The 21,812-nt window shown below is 35.7% G+C and overlaps 1 protein-coding gene and 2 non-coding genes across 4 annotated transcripts; all 3 read right to left on the bottom strand.

The window, feature by feature from the left end:
- Nucleotides 1–151: 151 nt before the first annotated feature.
- Nucleotides 152–5,558, bottom strand: LOC124631371. 2 transcript variants are annotated; one of them, XM_047165748.1, is made up of 3 exons: nt 5,518–5,558; nt 1,530–1,709; nt 152–678 (listed from the first exon to the last, which is right to left on the bottom strand). In XM_047165748.1, exons 2-3 carry the CDS (start codon nt 1,672–1,674, stop codon nt 164–166), a joined length of 660 nt encoding a protein of 219 aa, XP_047021704.1. In that variant the 5' UTR covers nt 1,675–1,709; nt 5,518–5,558; the 3' UTR covers nt 152–163. The 2 variants fall into 2 exon arrangements, with proteins under 2 accessions (XP_047021704.1, XP_047021697.1); XM_047165741.1 differs by lacking the exon at nt 5,518–5,558 and adding an exon at nt 2,565–2,715.
- LOC124635576 lies at nt 3,041–3,159 on the bottom strand. Its single transcript, XR_006985029.1, has one exon. It is a non-coding gene; the product is annotated as a 5S ribosomal RNA (ribosomal RNA).
- Trnak-cuu lies at nt 3,446–3,518 on the bottom strand. Its single transcript has one exon. It is a non-coding gene; the product is annotated as a tRNA-Lys (tRNA).
- Nucleotides 5,559–21,812: the final 16,254 nt, after the last annotated feature.

Here is a 21,812-nt window from a genome sequence, read left to right as displayed (position 1 = left end):
GCACTAAGCGAATACTTGGAAACGTGCACACAATTATGAACGTCTCATTATACCCATACCTTTCAACCTCTGAGCAACGTCTCAAGGTCAAAAAGATAACATCACCAAGTTTTTCTGCACACACACGGATACGGGATGAACAAAAACAATGACCGCAAACAAATTAGTTTAATTTCGCCAATTTGCCGTCCAACTTAATCTTTGGAGTTGTGGTCTCATAGAGCCATGAGTTGCGTCTTTGTGAGGCCGGAGGGCATCTCATGCCCTGTCCATTCAGCTCCCTACACTTCTTGCAATAAAACTCCTTGAGTCCATCATCTGTTATCCCTCTATGGAATTTCCCAGGAGTCTGATAAGCGGGTCTACTTATCTTCCATCCTGTATTATATTCTGTGTTAGGCACCTCTTGAGCCATCCAATTTATATTATTGTAGAAACTGGAAGGCTGCCACTGCGAAGGGTTTGTTATATAATTAGGGTAAATATCCAACTCGTCACGTACATTTCTGTTTATAAATGTTGACTCAGGATAAATCTTTGCTCTGTTCCTTATACGAGTGTCAGGTGTTCTGATTTGTGTGGTTTCAACTGATTTGTATCCGTTTACTACGGGTACTTCACCGCTGTCTTCCTTTGCTTCTTTCTTGCCAATGTTATATGAAAGTGTACCTGTGTCACCTGTAAGAATTAAAGCAGATTGTTTACCAATCAACAATAGTGGTAGAGAGGAATAGGCTGGAATATTTTAGGATTAATATCCGAATGCACCAGACAGATTAAAAACAAGCTCGTAAACATTGCATGCCATATATTCGAGATTAACTGCGTGCATTTCTCACCTAAGCTCGTAAATGTCAAGAGATAACAAAATCATTATAATCAGGTCAGTAGCGTCGACCTTGTATAGATCCACTGATATCAGAGTGCAATCCTCTTGTTATTCAATCGATAAAGTAATAAATCTACATCACACATGTAATGTAATAAAGTTAGACTTTAGTGCCAGTTTGTTGCGACCAAGTTACACAAAGGAGTATTTTGTATTTCGCATTATCTTAAATCTTAAAAAGAATCATCAACATTGTTAGCTGGCGACTTGGCTCAAGTCACCCAAGTGGAAAATCGTATGCGTCCATTGCCCCATATGCTGTTTAATGGTTTATGAGGCAAGATTTTAATAAATGTTTCTTAAATACACAATCCAAGATAAAAATGTCCTAATATAATTGTATAGATTTCATGCACGCTGCCTAGCGGACATTGATAGGCAGATTGCTTTGGCAAAAGTACCCTGATAGTGTAAGGACCGACATTATTGCTGTGATTGGGGCTTGAGATCTCAATTTTGTTCCCGTTTTTGTAAACAGGTAATTAATAAATAGATGCCTCTCGCTAAGGACGAAGTATCATGCTTTTACCGACCCTATTTTAAGTCCCTATGTGCTCCAGTGCCACAGCATACCTTTATCTATTATTTCTACCTATAATAAAGAAGCTAGATCGTGTAATAAGAGCATCATTATACTTACCCTCGCTAGAACCATGCAATCCTCTTCTATTATTGTTTTTCAGTTTGGTAGACAAGACAATCGTATGCTGTACTTCAACGTCTTCGTCTTCCACTTTGGTGGAATTTGTAACTGTCGCTACTATTTCATCGCCAGCGAAGTCCATCTTTGTGGAAACTGCATCACTCCAACCAGCAAATGCTGGAATAAATTATAACAAAATTATAACGATCAGGTACAACGAACTCTTTTGTAAAACATTTTTGTTTCGAATTTTGTATTTTGTGTTATAATTCAACGATGTCAAGGCGGAGTAAGTATCTATTACTTATCTGTTGTCCAGGGTTTAGTTTGTACTTAGTGCTTATGACATTATTGTGTTACTAGCTGTTATTCCATCAAAAACTCCTAAGAAGCAGATACTGAGACTTAAACAATAGTAGTACTAAGTAACTTTTAATAACTAAATTCTTGGCAAAAAATGTTGTACTTAAGATATTGTTAAGAAATAATATCATCTATTTATAAATCTCAAGGAACGCTTGGCCTTAAGTTTCATTATTCCTGATATTGATGTGTATTGTATTGAGAGTATTTTCGTCCTGTGTCTGGACGTCCCTAATATTATCTTGACGTCAAATTGTGTAGGCTTTTCTTTGCTCGTCCAAGTTTGTCTAACTATGAAACATCTTATCATAATAATTATCTATTTCCAGGTGACTTGATCTTGACCTTTTATGTTAAGAGTTATTATACTACCTCCATACAATGGAAGAGCTATTTTTATAAATTACCTAAGACCAGAAACTTCTTCATTAGTTAGATTCACTAAGATCTCAAATAGCATATTAATTTTGTTGCTCAAAACATAAAAATTATTAAAAAATATGCTACCAAATAAAATACAACAGCTATGTAATTTCCTTAAAACAAAGAAAAAAAAAGGATATAATCATAGGGTTTCCCGATTAAATTATAATTGATAAAGAGCAATCAATCGAAGAAGTGATGATGAAAAGATTGAAAATCGAAGTAAGTACATCAAGACTTTCTTACCACAAACACTCAAGCAGATACAAAAGAGTCGTGTCATCTTGTCACTCAAACAAACCACAAACAATATGGCATCCTTCGCGTGACATACGTTTTATATAAACTATACAAAATTGCTCTAAATGATGTCGCAAAGGAAGCTGCACAATTACCTCCCGTGTTGACGATATAAGAAACAAGACATGTATAATGATGGTAGGTACTGACAAATGTTGATTTGTCATGGCTTTAACGCTTGAGGAATATCTTTATAGTGTAGAAACTTTTATGGTGGTCGTTAGACATACAGCAATAGGTAGGACTTTAAAAGACAAGCCTATCATTAAGAAAAATAAGGTTTGTGGGTGCTTCAGTCACGATTTGCCATCGTTAAGAAAATAGGAAGACCTGCCTCGTAAACAATTTTTTACACTGAGCTAAAACGGGTGAATCCCGTAAGAAGGTATTAAAAATGTCATTGTACCCAAAGAACATCAAAAAGTCAACGTCACGCAGTGTTCCCAGGCGGTCACCCATCCAAGTACTGACTGCGCCCGATGTTGCTTAACTTCGGTGATCGGACGAGAACCGGTGTTTTCAACGTGGTATGGACGTTGACGACTATGGGTTCTGAAAACGTTATCATTTTCAATGAAAAGTCATTTAATGAATACTGGTATTTTTTTTTTTGTTACACATTAATGTCATTAATTGAACGAGCACGTCATTAGGATTTACTAAAAGAAAGTAATACGACTTCAAATTATTATAATCAGTTCAATTGAAATCGGCGCCATCTATTAAACCCCGTGCGAACTCACTAAACCAAACAGTCTCTTCCAGTGCAAAAGCTTCTACTAATTTTGGTAGATGGCGCTGTTACAAGTTCACATAACAAAAGATTTCGCCCAACGTGGGGCTCGAACCCACGACCCTGAGATTAAGAGTCTCATGCTCTACCGACTGAGCTAGCCGGGCTGGTGACTGTAAAGTTGAAATTAATGATTACATTCTGTAGAAGATCAATAAAGAAAACTTGTGGTGACAGTGTAGTGTAAAAAATAAAAGAGGAAATAATTTGTTCTGTATTTTCCACGGGTATTTTACACTAGTCTAAAGATAAAATAAGATAAGATAATGAAAATGAACTCAAATGCTACGGTTTAAAATAAATTAATTTCTCTATATCATAATAGCTTAGAGATTCACAAACAGCCCGCATGTCTCAGAAGTCATGATATCTTGCCAAGTATAAAGGGCTTCACAAAGCCTAACTCTCTTCGGGCAGATAGCAACATGTTTGCATGTGGATATTGCGCGCTCAAAGCTCAAAGCTACCTCCTAGGGGGATTGCACACAGTATTTCGAGATATATACGTGAGTTGAAACAGGTCTTATTTGACTTGGCTGATGGTATTTTGCGATCGTTGCTGGTCTGCGATTGTGGTGTGATTATCTTACTGTTTTTGCTGAAGGTAGAAAAACCGCAACAGTCAATGATTGTTGTACCTACGTAGGTAATCATTTCCAGAGCTGTTTATTTTTTTTTTGTTTTCCTCTGTAAGAACAATCATCGACATAAATTGTTGAAAAAAAGACAGATGCACATTGATTTGACATGGCTTTGGTTAAGAATAAATTACAGAAAGCAGCAAAACAACATTTACATTTACCTACCTACTCAGATATTTAAGCTACCTACCTATTTCCCCAAATGTACTTTTGCACAACACTACAACCTACTGGAAGTGCCTATCTACCTACATAAGTGATAGCAAGCCAAGTCGGGAAAACCTTTTTTAAAGTAATAGCACCCATTTTCTTCTACCATAGTACGCTCCATGGCTCTTCAGGTATGTGGTATGATCATGGAAAGTGAAACCATAAGAAAAGTTGTGTTTTTCTTACGGCAAGAAGGGTGCGGGTGACGCTTTCAAATTACTAAGAAGCTGTGCTAGTTTCGTACAGGTACAGTCGGCAGAGAAAATGTGTAGTAGATTTTCTTTATAGATAGTAAGTTTATGTGAGTAGTACAGTGAACTGCACTGTAGTCTGATGCACTTTTTAAGAAGACGTGACTGACTTAATTTTTGCAAAGGTCTACCAATTTCAAAATGATACAGGTTAATTTTAAAACAACCTACAAGACTATTATAACATCATCAATTTTATTAAAAAAAAAACACCGCAAATCTAAAAACTTCTGAATTTCATGATAAGAAAAGTTCCTGAAATATTTTTTCGTTTGCAAATTTTTCTACATAAAAAAAAATATAAATATATTCACAACAGACACACAGCACAACATTCTACTCATACCTGAATGTACAGTGGGCACACCCAATGTGGCTGATGCAAATGGCGCGCTCGCAATCAGCGAAGTGGGCTCGAAGCCGTCACAACTTACCTTTACCTGCCTTTAGCATATCTTACGCTAAATATTGCATAGGCATGGTAAGTTTTTCAAAGAACAAATGAGGTTTTTCCATTACAATACGATTCCAATTGCCGAAGTATAAGAAGTAAGTACAATTAGTTAATGCTATAGCATCCGAATACTGTCAGGCAGTTACGGATATTATTCAAAGTACTAAAATTTCAAAGATGTATGTAGGCACTTTACCTAACTATTTATGTCAAGAACAATGCATTAAGGATACTTTTTGGATTATCTCAGTCTTAAGTACCAAGGGTTCAGGGCATATGATGCTGTCGAAATTGATAAAAATATAAAAATTATAGAGTTTAGTAAAGCAAACACGAAACCATCAAAACAAACATTAAGCAACAATCCATAACACAGAATAAGTAAGTTGGTGAGTAAATTAAACAACCTCAATAAACTTTTGACAGGCTGATCAGCAAGCGTTATTTTATTAATCAGTTTTTCACACTAACAAGGCAAAAAATATCGGCACACACAAAGCGTAGCTGGAATTTATAGCATGCAAAATAACTAGCTTATGTATTTATGTACCTAGTTATCACGGTCACGATTGCTTACTACAAAAAACGGGCACAATGTAAATTCAATAGGAGATAAACTAGCGGCTACTTCTGAGAGCATGGTGTGAGGTGACCATGGATTGGGTAGTAGTTCGGATAGTCTTGTTGTGTGTGATCCTGAGATAGGTAAAAAGGTATCAGAAAAATAAAATAGTGTTCATGGAACTTTTTGGAGGTTTTTTCAGATTCATTAAAAATTTTCCTTCACCCAATAAATAAAAAAATATTAATATAAGTTGGAGATTAAAAATATACCCTGAACTTTTGCATAACCCGTACCCATATAATATTCTAAATCACTAAATTTAGTACCTAGGAAACCAAAAAAAAAGAAATCCATTAAATTACTAAATTATGCATTAATCAAATTGCTTATTAGTTGAAACTCAATACACCCGGTAACAAGACTTCCGCCATTAATTGAAATATTACGCTAGGGGCGTACAAGCGTAACCGCAGGGATAGGAAGGCAGGATATCGTTATAAATTATTAATATTAGTTCACAGGTGGGCTCGGTGGGCCATCACTTTGGAATAATCCCTTTATCACAACTTATGACAATCGGTAGTACGAAACTGCTATGATATGTGTAATGGAGTATAGGATTTTGCTACTGTTTGAAACAATACTTAGATACTACAGTAAAGAAGGAAGCGATAAAAGCGAAATAAATAATATAAATGAAAAATAATTTATAATGTAAGTATGTTCTTCAGAGTTGTTATTATTGTCGTTTCCTTATACTTACAACATATTTACTTATGTTTTCCATACATTATATTCATATTACATTATCCTCCCATGGAATTCAATTTTCTCCTCGCGAAATATCATGTGTGTAATGGAAATATGCGTAAGGTTCTTTTTCCAGAGTTGTCTTATTCAGTTTTTTTTCCATTTCGTTGGTTAGTGCAAAAGAAAAATATGGGAAACATTAATCAATTGAATTTAAAATTCTAACCATTTACTTGCTCTGATCACTACATTAACACTATTGACTCATCAAAATAATCAACTCAGTAAGTTAGTAAAAAAAATGTTGGGTCTATTTAATATTTGTTTAAAAATGGTTGCAAAAATCCTTGTTTACACGTTAAAATTAAACATAAAGCCTACAAAAGCATTTTTAAATAACTTGCTAATGAAAAATCAATTTACCCCTTTCGCATACAAACTGAAGCGCTGTTCAAAAACCGATGAGTCAGTGGGTGACTAATCCCGCTCAGTGCATATTTGTGTGCACCCTACTCGTCTCGGCTCTCGCGAAGAGGGCGGGTCAAGCGTTATTCACTCATAGCAAGTAATCTGTCAAGCGGACAAGTAATTTTAAACATGGAAATGAAATTACATACATGTAAAGGTAGGTGCCTATATGTATACAGGATCCAGTTTATCTTGGGCTGATTGATATTCATTGTATGGCGGTTGCATGCATACGAATTGTTAGTCTATTCTGAAAAAATGCTATCTCCTTGATAGATTTAGTCACTTAACACAACACTTAACATACCGTTGGATAGAGGATATAGAAGAGGTAGCGGGAAGAAAATGGAGGGAAAAAAGCAACGATAGCGAGTAGAAGAAAAAGGAAAACTTTATATAAATACTTAAACTTATATTTAAAAGTAATCGCAATGTATATAACTTTGTAGATTGGAAATAAATGAGCTTTTATTTATTTATTTATTATTATAACCGTCACTTAAAGTGAATTTAAAACCAAATAAGATATGTACGCATCTGAGTTAGCTATTTCGTTGCTTATAAGATTTTCTTTTAACAAGATCATCGAACTATAGATCCGCCTAGTTACTTCACTACATATGTGAATATACATGACTTACACTACTCATCTTCAAACGAACTTTTTTCAATCACAAAAAAATTGATTACAAAGTGTTGTAGTACGGTATCCATAGTCAGTTATTTTTAGCCACTGGCGAAATTAAATTGGACACAACGTGCTACAGCGGACCCCTTAGATCTTAGGCGGCGAAGTCTTTGATAAAAAGAGCAACACTTGATGGTACCTACATACCTTCACCTATAGTATGAGAACGTGAGATAATATCTAATGCATTGTTATAGACTATTATTTATTAGCAAATATTTATGTGATATATCAATTTCAATTATCTTTTTTTGCTAAGTTATTTTATTTTTTTGTGAAATAAATTGGCACTTATGGAGAAAGCTAGACATAAAATACCATGTTTAATTACAAAATATTATAACGAACAATAATTGAGTCAAAAGTGTTTAAACCCACACTACCAAATAACATTTATTCTAATTAGCAAACAAACGCAATTTTAACATAATTGTTTAATAATAACGAACCGAATAATCAAATCAAACATTCACACAGCGTGAAATATTCAATTAAAATCTACAAACGAACCGCTCTGTAGGGTCACCATCTCCACAAGTAGTTAGGCCGGACAATCCCAAAGGTTAAAATGTTAAATAAAAATCTAAATAAAAGAAATCACTCACGAGTCCATCCACTTACACTCGATAATAACGATCGTGTTTAGATAAAAAAGAAATAATAATAACAAAATAAACAAGGCCCGTAATCACCTCGTGTCAGCCAAATGATGAGTAGGGTAACCAAATCTAATATATTTGGGAAACAATTGTATGTCAGTTTAATTGTGTGTTCATGTTATTTTATTCATCCGTCAATATTTTGTAGGAATGCAATTTGAATTTTTGCATATTTCTTATACTTAGATTTTCAAAACAAGGGCTTGGTGACCCGAATGAACCAAAGTTAGTCATACAATTTTCTAGAACCTTTTGGCACTTACAAAGATAAGTAAATGGGTAACTATTTACTTCTTATGACCACCAGTGTGATCTTATTCTCCTTTACTAATTAGTTCGTTATTTGACAATTGGAAGTTCAAATTGGAAATACTTTTTCAATTTCATGGTCATCGCACTGCCCATTTCAAATTCAAGTCCCAAGTTTCGTCATGACATGACGTATGAATGAGCGAGCGACGTCCAAATACTTATTATGTTTTATTTAAATTATTAAGCACTTACGATTTAGTCACTGATTAGTGTTTTTTTTATAGTTTTTGATTTTGTATTTTGACAGTAACGACACTTTAAGCGACCAATTGATCGACATCCTTTTTCCAATGAATGTACCTAGCTGTATTTTAATCTTTTTAAATGCCCGGACTTTGTACCCTGGTGTTTGTAGGTACTTATGGTCACATACAAGAAGACATCATCATCATCATCATCATCATCATCATCATCAGCCTATCGCAGTCCACTGCTGGACATAGGCCTCTCCAAGTGCACGCCACTGAGATCTATTTTCGGCTTCGGCAAGAAGACATACATAAATTAAATTTTAATTTTTCCCGGAATGTAAAATCAATACCTGCCTAGTTAGGAGACAATATCAAAACAGAAATGAATAATTAAAATGTCAGGAAAACCGGCGTTTGTTTAAAATCTCGTAACTTAAGAAGATGGGGAAGACCACCTGTGCCAAATGCACTTCTGTATAAGCAAAGCAAGTAACAATGCTAATATTGCAAACAATAAACTATACACAGACCTTAATGACCAAGAAATAGAGTCGATTTTAGTCTGGCAGGGATTTTGTGGAGGATAATATGAAGTTGGTTGATAAACTTATAGAAGTGTAGCTGATGCAAGTTTAGTGGTAAAGTGTTATGGATGAAGTAACGGTTTATAACCAGTAATCCAGTAGAAATATGGGGTGGACACCTGAGACTTGCAATAGGTAATACTGTCTCTAAGGTAAACCAGCTACCGCGCTTACTATAATGTGAAGTTATTTGGAAATCATTCCTTAAGATCTATTGATTAAGTCAGATTTTATAAATATAAAAATGCCACTTTATTTGCTGGTTTAACAAATGATAACACTTTTGAGAGTTTTTTTAACTCTCAAAAGTGTTAGATTTCTCAAATGAAATCTAACACTTTTGAGAGTTAAAAAAACTCTCAAAAGTGTTAGATTTCATTTGAGTTTACCTATAAGTACTCGTACCCACAATCCCTGCAAAATGAATTTTAATTGCTGTTAAACATTTACCAAAAATCAAGGAAAGTTAATAAACAAAAGGCATCAAATTATACAATATAACCCTCTCACTGCGCTTACAAGTTCAAATTTTACCCATAATCAAAGTAATTTTGCATAAAATCGTCTAAAAGTCGCGTGAGCAAACAACTTTAGGTTGCCAGATAGGAAAATTGCGGCTATCGTTAATTTTAATCATAATTTAAGGAGGGTGATGAAGAAATACGGTATAATAAGGAAGTATAGGGAGGTTTGAGAGTTTGAACCACGAAGTAGGGAAAGATGAGCGGAGAAGTCATAATGCAGGTGGGTCATCCTACATCCAGGCCTGATTGGTACGGTCTGCACGACCAAACCGATCGGTAACGAGTGAACTAACGAGGCGTTCGGGTTGTTTGAGTCATCTATCAACGATTTTATTGTTACAAAAAAATATCGGGTCCAAAGAAGGTAAGTATATGAGAGTGAAAATAGTAACATTCCTCGTCCTCCGCTCACTTTCTTAGGATATTTTCCGTTATGGCACCTCCGCTAGTCATTTAGATTTCCATGGCTTGAACCTTTGGTTAGCAAAGAGGGCGAGATGGTAAGTAAAGAAAAATATTTTTATGCATTATGTCGGTCCGGAAACTGGGTTATTTATTGTACAACCTGCTGCTAATTTTTTCACGGCACTCTGAATAAAGGTTGCTTGCCCTTCGTTTTTGTTTTTTTAATTTGTGATATCATTAGATCACTGGTGTCTCTGTCTGTTACTTATAATTTATGGTTAATTTTTGGGAAAAAATGAGTTGCTATTTTTAAAATCCGCGACTCAGGTGTTGCTTTTGTCAAAGCCAGGTATCCCCTAGTATCTACATTAGGAAATGTTTTTGGTTAACTTTTGTCCCGTTCGAATTGGTAATTATGAGATATACAATTTATTTAAAATCACCGTACATCCATTACTTATACGAAGACAAACTTTCAAAATTAAAATCTAGCAATAAAGCCAATAAAGTAAAAAATGGGAAAGTCCGCCATTTCCTCATAATTTCAACAAACAAATAGTCTATCCTCATTACAACTCGTCGGACAAGTTGCGGAGTCCGCAATTTAAAATCTCTCCGCTCACTCGTTATCCGATATTGATCCGACAAAATTGCAAATTGCATTCTTACCTGAAAACACGTTCATACTAACGATCCTCTTCATTTAAAATCTCAGTTTATTTTATTTCGGTTCTCTAGTCCGTCATTGTCTGCTTTGGAATCCGTATTTCAATATTTGCATATCGGAAAATAAAATGAGGAAGTTTTTTTTTCGGAGTACAGCAAGGAAGCATTTTCGGCCCATCGTTGAATTGAACTGGAACCTTGTCTTTAATTTCTTGTTTAAAAAATAACTTTTCTTCTTCTTTATTATGAAGTTTTATCATATAATAATTAATAAGTATTACTTAACGGACGCACGCTCACGTGCCTACATACATATCAATTTGTCTTCATGTCGTAATATACTTACAGAAAAATTTAATACTTATTTGTAGTATACTACCATTTTTAATATGTAAGAGCAATTCACCAATAATGCCACCGGCACACACACATCGACAATTACCCACGACTTTTCAAGAAGTCTCATTTCGTACAGAACAAGCTTGTTTCTTGTTTGTTTAACCGTCTATACTTGAGTAAATTATACTGCAGGCCGATTATTGATTATAGCATTCCCTACAATTATGTTAATTTCACGTTTACATAGCAATTTCGTTGAGATTGTCTTACTTATTTATTTTTTTAACTTATGTTCGTTGCACGCTGTAGGTAATAAGAGTTGTTATTTCATTTCGCATTGTAAGGCCTTAATTAAATTGGAACTGGAGGCATTTTTAATCAATTGAATGTGTTGGTTCCGCTGTTTGCTTTAGTTTTTGAGTTCATGACATAAGTATGTATATCAATTATCTAATCGATTGATTTTTATGTTTAGGTATACGAAAAATACGAAAAATGTCTATGAAACCATAAGGATATACAATAATAATCGAACTAAAGTACTTACATATTAATATTTATATTCATCGTAAATATTGCCATCTTCAAAATTACGGCTCATTTATGTCGCGTGTCGCCGTAGGGTTGTCGCAAAACTATTGTTATTTACCCCAACAAAATAACGAGAGAGAGATAAATTAAATAAACATTGGTTTCAATAAAAAATAAAGTGCGTATTGTATGAAGGCGTTGCGCGCTGTGCGTGGGAATGACAGTCGCCAAGGGTGATCTCTGGGAATGACGTTGTTTTAATAAATTATGAATTTTGGTGCAGCCCTATCAGATAGATAGTTGAGTATCGTTATTATATGTAAGAATATTATTTCGTAATATAGGTGACAATATGTAAAAGACGTAGAAAAATACACATAAAAATACAGGATTGTACTTGTGGCATGCCATCGGCCAATGCATTTTCGTTAGCTTTTGATTTTCTGTAATCGATAAAAAATTACACCCTTTACTCATTGCAATGTTCATTGATAACATCGAATATGAGCATAACACAAAAAAGTTCATAAAAAATAATGACACTGCCACTTTTGTATAAACTACCAAAACTGTCACACGTGTGCACACGTAACAATAATTCAAAAGCCTGCCTTATGCAATGACGCAGCATTCGATACAAATCTTTTGACATCATGCGACTAAACTGTCGCAGCACCCCACATGACACGTCACTTTTTGCGACAAAAAATCGTCCCTGTTTACCCTAACTTTAGCTATGGTCGATGTTAAATAGATAACGATGCGACGCGCAGTAATTCGGAGGTGATCGTGCATGGAAATTTTTAAATTAGGAATGCGTTCGTCATGTTTCACTTACGTAATATTCATTTAGATGGCCAGATACACGTACACGATTCTGTAAAGAGGACGGACTTTTTCTGGGTTCCTATTAGTTTTTTTTTTGTTTTTATTGGAGTATGTTTTTGTAACGGGCTGTAATTTGATTTCACGAAATGTTGAGTAAAGTTTTTACTCAATTTCTACCACCTACTTATCATAGGTACTTAGTTGTGTTTTTATTTTAATTAACTAGTAAGGCATTTACGTTTTAGATGGCCTGCCCTCGTGGTAAATTGGTAATAAACGGCAGGAGAAGAAGTTGTTCTCCATAATTACTTATTAGTATACAATTTTACCAGTCTACAAAATACTTTGGTGCTTGAGTCACCCCACAAAACTTCCAAACTAAATATTTTTACTATTACTAAAACATTATGTTTCCGATTCGGTCGAAACTCGAAAGCATGACTAAAAGGAACATTAAATAAATAAGGCATGGCTACCGTACAAACAAGGGTCGAAAAATAAACAAAATGAAGATATGCTAGACCCGGCCCGTCCACTCGAACAAATTGATACTCAATATTGTACACAATTTATTTTATAAAACTCGTGTTAAATAGAATTTAGAGAAGACGAATCTTACTTATGATAGGTTGTATAGAAATACTTAAGCAATAGGTACTTGGTTATATTTTCATTTTATTTTCAGCATTCCTGTACAATATTGCAAGAGATTTCGAGGCTCAAAACCAATAACAAGGTGAAGCAATTGACTTACCTAATGAGTAAAAACTAAAAGTAGGTATATTAATATCGGCATTCAATTAGGTACGCGCTAAATAAGTAAAAAACACAAAGTCTTAATTAAAAAGCACAGTGTAGCTAAAGCATAATACTTACCGAAACGAATTAGTTTCATCATCATCATCATCATCATCTCAGCCATAGGACGTCCACTGCTGAACATAGGCCTCCCCCTTTGATCTCCACAGATACCTGTTGGAAGCGACCTGCATCCAGCGTCTTCCGGCGAATTAGTTTACTTTAGCAATATCTACTAAGCTAACTTTTAATCGTAATTTGATCTAAAACCAACCATTTACTAACCCCCAAAAGCCAGTTATGTAGTTACTGTTTATATTGGGCCGATCAATTAGTTGGCTGTATGGGGCCTTGCCTGTGCCCGCCTGATACGGGCTATAAACAAACACAAGGATTACGATTATAAACCCATTCGATACTTATTATCGAGACCATCCATCATTTGGGGGTTAATCAATATTTGATGTGCTTGTTATTAAGTTATCAATTTTAGGAATATATTTTGTTTCAGTTGAACTGGATTAGAATTTAGATTAGTACCTATTTAGTTATATGCTTATTAATTATTTCTTCTCTCTCTTATATTTGCTAAAACGTACGAACATATGATATAATGGTTTTAGTTTTGTCTTTAGCTAGTAATCAATCCTCAGTTTTACAAAATCCTGGCATTACATCATATGTACCTGAATGTTGCGAGAGCGTCGAAAGCAATCACTAAGTTCAACACAGAAAAATAATTACATTATTCATATTTGATAAACACAAAATTATGCCAACAACAAACATTTTATGCCAATCAAAAACCATTACCAAGATCGTGCAAAAACGTCCGGTCATTGATTTTCAAGTTCCTCGCCTACCTCCGTCAATAGGTAGTTACGTTCAATCTGTCTGGATAACTTATGCATGCACTTGTTAGGCTAGTTATCCGGATCTAATATTGAAATGAGCCGCAATTTGTGCGCTGCCGATACTGCGGGACGATCAATCTACAGGATTGAACACACCCTGTACGTGGGCTGAGGGGCATGGAGTCGAAGTGAGAAAGTTTATATGAATGTACCTATATTTTTTATTTTTTCAAATGACACAAATGTTTATTTATTTCAGATAATTAGGGCCCGATGTACGACCTAACTAGCACATTGTTAAGAAGCTGCATCAGTGTTAACGATACATTGAATATTTTTTAATTGAATACATATTTACCAATGAGCAAGATGACTATAATTTTTTTCTAAAGTTTTTGCAATAATAATTGTAACAGTTGAAGAGTTTCATTGTTTCGGTCGATTACGATTAAGCACGATTTTTTACCGGTCATTAAAATATTTTTAGCAAAGCTACTCCACACCACTCTCTGTCCATAGGCGTTATTCAAATAAGACGCGCTGCGTATCGCAGGCGACTTGTCGCTTGATGGATGGCTTCGACCATTTTTAATCATCCCTGTAAACCATTTACATAGCCATAAACACCTTTACACTGCAGACGAAATTCAACTCTAGTGCCCAAAGTTTAGGTTTGATTTAATTTGCGCAGACACTTATGGCAGTTTTACAAATTGAATCAGTGACATGCATATGTGTTTAATCTTTTATGAGTTCCGCTGTCAAGTAACATGTCCTGTCATTTGCGTGTTTGTTATGAACGTTAGTTGTCCATTTTAAATGGTTGATAGTTCCCGAAGACGAAAGCTTTAAGATTTGGGGAATTTTCCTATTTCCCTTTCGCGTACCTAATTTAATAATTTTTTTAAGATGGTAACTGTGCACATATATTTTTGCCAGAATATGTTTATTTCGTAACTAAGTTGTCTGCCATTGTCTGAAACAATATTGCAGCTTTAGCAAGGCGTCTGTATGCCACGGTCGGCTTACCCTCCGAGACACTTCATGCAATAGTTTAATCCACTAAGCTGTGCCTCGTCAACTGTGCCTCGCAGCGGAAAGATGAATTATCTTTACAGAAACAAAGCCTCCATTCGCATTGTTCGACAGAAGCCTCGCTACGAACATTATACACCCACCGCTATTTTGCGACAAAACCCTCCATTAGAGTTCGCATTGTGCCACCACTCAATGCATGATTAATGATTGCAGACTTCGAAAACATATTCATTCGTGGGAGCCCCTCTATTCCGCTGTCTCGTTCCACTACAATGCGAGAATATCGATATTTTTCCGCGAGACGCGAAAAATGGTATGTTTACATCCGCTCGATTAAGCTCAGAGGATGGGTTTTTGAAAAATCGACGTTCGCCCGAAAGATATGCGTCGCGTGCCACAAACCTGTTATTTACATACCCAAAATTCAACTTTAGGGTGTACACAATAAGTTTGAGAATAAATTGTTCTGTGTAACTTCACCCGCACTTAGTGCTCCACGAAGCGTAGCAAGGATGTTGTTTTATTGGAAACGGATAATTTATTTGGTGTATTTATATTGTTGCGGCACGTCTCCGTCGGATTCAATAACGTGGGAGCCAATTTAGCGCTGATCGTTATTAGTATGTGAACAAATATGAACCAATTTCATTTCGCGAACATGACGTAAGTATCAATCTGCGGCACAATTTATTTCAATGTAGGGCAAAATAAATCTCTCTAAACAGAATTTATGCAGGTCTACAGAAAAAGGCAAGGAAAATAGGTTAGTAGGAAACTCGCAATTTGTAAGCAATAAATTAGAATTGCGTCGTTAGACTAAGTGGCGTTGTGGCAGCTCACCTCGGCGAGTTCGGAAACTTTCCTGTTTATCAGAAAACATAATTATAAAAAACTTTTAATGGAAGAACATGAAGGGCGGTTTATTTAGGCCCAAGCTTGCAAAATGGGCGTCTTCGAAAAATGGGAGTTCAATGAAGATTGCAAAACAGAAAAGTTATCTCACTGAACGGTAACCTACAAATGAAAGCAGCGGGGAATTCCTAACTGAATTAATTTTGAAAATGGAACAGCGTCTTTCTAAAAATCGGTTAACGCAATTTCTTGGAATAATTCGCTTCAGTCGCAGCCATTTGATATGGAAGCCGGCTCCTCTTGTCCTGAAATATAAATTACCGTTCAAACTCAGTCTTCAAAGTATTTTGATCTCTTCTTGAAAGTCTTAACTATATCCCTCGAAATCGAAACCGGAATGAACTAGTCTTGCGTACAATTGTTGCAGAACTGATTTTGTAGTTTACTAGTTTTAACTCAAGGGACTTATGTACCTTTGGTTTAAGCTCACCAGATTTTCTGTCAAAACTAACGTTCATTTATTCAACAATCTCCGCTGAATTACTCAAAATATTCAAGTTTTGGACACAACTCTATTAGGAGTCCGGGATTCCCTACGGAAATTAACCGAGACCCATGTCAGACACCGGCAATGTCCTTTCAAAACTATCCTAATGACATTTCAATGGCATGACGGACTTATGTACTTAACATAGGACATTTGCATACAATATACATCGGATGTAAAGTTTAGATCCTCGATCCTTTGTAGTGAAAGTCTCCAAAAGCCGAAAAATAACGGTATTCAATTGTTTGTTCTTATTTTGTTCTAAATTCAAATTGATTTCGTCCCGATTGTCTTTTATTCTTGTGTAATAGGGATAAACGCGTTAGTTGCTACTGAAATCCATGTCATAAAAACCCATATGCCTTTTACGACGCACATTGAGAGTCTATGGGTGGCCTTTTATAGGCGCCTAACTAATTGTCTATGATTTCCATTAGGTAAGTGTTTCTGTTTACTTTTATTTTAGTATTTCATGTGGAATGGTGAATCGTTTTATAAACCAGTCAACTTGCTTTTATATTTGTGAAATTTTCATGAATAAAGTTTTGAATAAAGAATAACTAAATAAACTTTTTAGCAGCCATAAACCTTCATAGCGACTATAGAAAGGAACGTGGAAACTATAATTAAAACTAAAGTGAGGTAGTTAAAAGTGGTGTTTGTCGTACAAAAGCGGCGGGAAAGTTCAGCAACTGCTAGCTGAAGTCATTTTAAATGTTTTTCAGCGAGAAATTAATTTCAGGGGACCAACTGAGCTGAAACAGTGTAAATGCAGAAGTTAAGAGTTGGTTTTTGTTTGTAACTTGCCCTTTCGTGCGGTTTTACTTGAATACTGAAGCTACAATGTCATATAGGGACTCCAGATCAGTGGCGTAGCGTGGGGGGGGCAGGGGGGGCAAATTCCCCGGGCGGCAGCTTTTAGGGGGCGGCAAAATTTAACCAATTAAAAAAAAATTGTTCGCAACTAGTATCTGCGCCGCTACATAAAACTGTCTAACAATAACAAAACATTAAACAAGAAAGTTGAAACTTTTTAAACTTAAAATTAATTATTGTTAAAATTTGGTACTTAAAACAAACGTGACACTACATTTTACGTAATTTTGGTTTTGAGCCTTAAATAAAAAATAATTAAAATTTCGCGCTCGCTTCGCTCGCGTATTCAGAAACAGTGTACGCTTATTTTTGCATCTGTCAACAAACAAAAAGTTAAGTACGTTTGGGCTAAATTTTACGTAATTTTTGTTTTAAGTCCGATAAAAATTTCGCGCTCGCTTCGCTCGCGTATTCAAAAACGATATGCACTTATGTTTGCATTTGTCAACAAACAAAAAGTTAAGTACGTTTGGGCTAAATTTTACGTAATTTTTGTTTTAAGTCCGATTAAAATTTCGCGCTCGCTTCGCTCGCCTATTTAAAAACGATATGCCCTTATTTTTGCATCTGTCAACAAACAAAAAGTTAAGTACGTTTGGGCTACATTTTACGTAATATTTGGTTTAAGTCCGATAAAAATTTCGCGCTCGCTTCGCTCGCGCATTTGGAAACTACATAGGCAAGTTTTTCTTTATTGCATTTGCTTACCTACACAACTGCCGACATGCGTTTAGCAGAGTGCTAATTTAGGTAAACCAATGAGGTGGTCCCTCATGACTAAAAGGTTAAGAACCACTGGTTTAGATAAACTTGAATGCTATAGGTAAGCAATACCTACCTAGATACAGGCCAAATTTCACGCTTAGGTATAGTTCCATGGAAACTAGTTTAAGTCCGTAAATTAAATTAATTAGTTAAACAGTTTAAAATAGCCCCGCTTTTAAATTATTTCAATTTCATATATACTTATAGGTACCTACTTCGCTAGCCTGCGTACCTAAAAGAATTTTAAAACCTTCAAGAAATCAAGTAACAAAGATATAAAATAGTCTACTTGCCCTTCTGCCGGGGCTGCGGGATGTTCGAAAGATTACCGCGGCTCTGGAACATAAAAGGCCTTCGACGGAACACGACGGTTTTTAGTCAGTAAGAGTCTGACACTCCCTCACCGCTGCTAACCCACAGCGGGAATGGTCATTTCATGATTTTTAACGTCGATACAAAAAAAAATCCCTTTTTTTGAAGTCGGTAAAAAATAACAAACGGCCAGTAACACTTGTTAAAAAAAATACACGGGAAGGGGCGGCAAAATCGACAACTGCCCCGGGCGGCAGATACCCACGCTACGCCACTGCTCCAGATAAAAGTAACCTTCATCATCATCATCATCACTGACCACAGAGCATCTAGGTCAGATGAGTGTGGTAGTACTTGTGTATGCAGTTGTTAGAGCCACAACCTTAAGTACCTATCTCCATCTCCAAGGATAATATCATCCAAAACTACTTCAATGGTTTAAATTAAACCTAAGAAGCAGACAAACTCATTTTCTCTCGCATTTTTATTTCAGAACGAGTACAGTTTGCAACACAAATCCTCAACCTTCATGTAGCTACACAGTTTACAAATTACACAAATTGTTTTGTACCAGGGAGGTTGAATTTGACTGCGGGTAAGAGAGGACTGATGGCAGCCATTACAACTTCGGTCACGACAAGCCGCCGATACAGTTAAATTAGGGATACGCCTGATCCTTCCCATTGATTGCATAGAGAAAACTGTGGAGTGGCTGTGCAAATATTTTTTAAAGAAGATTATAACACGGGGAGAAAATATAGTTAGTTACAAATTCAACAACTGATACAAAACTCCACTATTCTCTTAGGCATAAAAAACTTCAAACAAAAGCAATTTTGGAAAATAAATGTGGAAGATATCATCTAATACCTAACAATGTTCTGTTTATTTAAATGCATTGTAGATGCTTTGTTATGTATTCTCTATATTTAGGTCCTTTTGAATTCACATTTAATTTAAGGTCAGAAGAAACTTGTTAGGGACTATGTAACATTAAACATTTAACTATACATTTAATAATTAATAATTGAACGTCTCCAACGTATTTCGCTATTCTAGTCTAGGCAGACGAGAATCATCGTAGAGCTAATCTTGAGGGCGGGCAGCCGCTTACGCAAATGTCATTCACGCGACCCCTTCACGCTTTTGCACACCACCCGTACAAGATCTACCCTGCCTCCCTCCCCCCGCACTAATGCAGGCGACAAAGGGGAAGATGCGTACTTCTCAAAAGCGCTTAACTGATTGGTCGCCTATAGATATGTGACTAGAATGGGATTCGAGCACAATCCTTCGTGATTGCGCCTCGTTCCATTTTCAAATCCTCTACGACCGTTTGTCGTCCGAACTCAAACGAGCATTGGTTTGTTTGGTGTACGAATTTTGAATTTTTGAATAGAACGTTTAAAACCTCGTCACTCCCCTGCCTTTTTGAGCGGCCTGTCTGTCCTCCATGGTATAGTCAGAAAAAGAAACCTTCATTTCTTTCCTATTTCAATCAAAGTGAACTATAAATGGCGTTAAAAGAAACAGATAGACTAATAGACGAAAGGGAAACGGAAGGGAAAATATGATTATAACAGTCTGAGTAGATGCAGTTTTTAGGAACACACATTGCAGCAAGCAACCATTATGAAAACCACAAAATATTACTTTCTACAAATTGCGAGAGCGCATTAAGCATTAATTTAACTAAGAACATTATCCCAACTTCCGAATTACGAATTCCGGTGGACCATTACGATAGTATTAATCAAAGGGACGATATACCCAAAGCTAAGATACACCCCAATCCCTTAAATTGTATTGTCAAACCAACACATGCTTCTAAAATAGCCCACTGGCTGTCAACAGCTACTGACACAGAGTAAAATTTTCTCCAGCTTAAAATTGTCTCGCTGTAAAATTCACTGTTGAGCTTTCATCGTATAATTTAGACTGTGGCTTAATAGTGGGCGCACGTGCAAAACACTTGAAGAGGGAGTGTTACTAAAATGGACCGCCACTATCACGTAATTAAGTGCCCCGGTCCGATGTTCACCGGACCGTAAGGGGACACTGGTCTGAAATGGCTGAGGTATTAAAATAACAAATTCATCTAACATAGGAATGTCAACCCTAAGATGTTTGGTATAGAGTTTAGAAAGGATTAAGGGATGTAAGTGGCGTAAGGTATATTTGGCAATTGGGGTAATGTGTTAGGCATAAATTACTAGTTTTCTTTGGAGTTGAATTAAGTACGGATGAAGGCAGTTGGTAGTTAGTGTCCGGTATAATGACTATGGAAACGGGTGAGGGTCGCGATAATAGATTAGCCAAGTACCTATTAATTTGCTAAAACCTCCATAAAGCTACGACTTTACTTAAGCACCGTATGCAGATTAGACCCAAAATCCTAATGATGCTGGTGGTTAAAAAGTATACATATAGAGATTGTCATTTGTTTTGAAAGAGCTTCGGCCCTGAATTTAGAGAAAAGATGCTTTAGAATCAAGAATAATTGAAATACACCCAGAGATAAAGAAAAGTAACATCTTTATCAAAAATCCTTATCCTACACCTACATAAATCTTAATCACATACATAGGAGACAGAAAAAATAAATCAAAGAATTCGTAATGCAACCCAAATACCGTTTAAATAAACAAGGTTTTTATACAAATGAAATGTAATCGCTGTTAATAAACATTAGTTGTGAATTCACAACCGTGGACGCATCCGGAGCTCGTATAAAAGCAATTAATATGCTATGCGTTAGCTACAGGGATGGGAAAAGGAACAGTGACGATAAAGAACAGTTTAGTTCGGAACACTGATTAGTATTCAAACCAGGGAACAAATAATACGCTCCCTGTATTATTTCAATTAAATTGATCATAAAACGTACTACACCTGCATTACATGTATCTGTAGTAGACACATTAGTTGTAAAGCAGAAGATCAAAATACTATGATGAAAAGTGTGATCAAATTACCAAAATACTTCGAATATAATGTTGATGCTTTTTACACTGATATGTACCTATACGTCCATGACAGTTTACCACACACCACCAGCACACTTAAAAACGAAATATTAACGAAACATTTTTCTTAACAGTTACCTCCCCACTCAGAGACATTAATGTGTTCTTTGGAACTGTTACCGGAATCACTAATATCAAATAGCAGTCAACGATCCAACTCTACAGTTTGATTGAATGCGTTGCGTGAACGCCATAAAATAGTATGTACAACATTTTAACGCTATAAATCGACTTCGTACAGGAAGTCGGTAAGACCCTGCATGTTGT

This window comes from Helicoverpa zea, chromosome 1, assembly GCF_022581195.2.
Source record: "Helicoverpa zea isolate HzStark_Cry1AcR chromosome 1, ilHelZeax1.1, whole genome shotgun sequence".
Classification (NCBI taxonomy): Eukaryota; Metazoa; Arthropoda; class Insecta; order Lepidoptera; family Noctuidae; genus Helicoverpa; species Helicoverpa zea.
The sequence above is the reverse complement of the archived record's forward strand: the minus strand, read 5'-3'. Positions and strand labels throughout refer to the sequence as shown.

Excerpts from the sequence above, each read along its gene's own strand:
- LOC124631371 (XM_047165741.1), bottom strand. The coding sequence starts at position 2,601 with ATGACACGACTCTTTTGTATCTGCTTGAGTGTTTGTG. Across the intron at positions 1,710-2,564 it reads TATCTGCTTGAGTGTTTGTG|CATTTGCTGGTTGGAGTGAT; the intron begins GTAAGAAAGTCT and ends AATTTATTCCAG. Across the intron at positions 679-1,529 it reads ATTGCATGGTTCTAGCGAGG|GTGACACAGGTACACTTTCA; the intron begins GTAAGTATAATG and ends TAATTCTTACAG.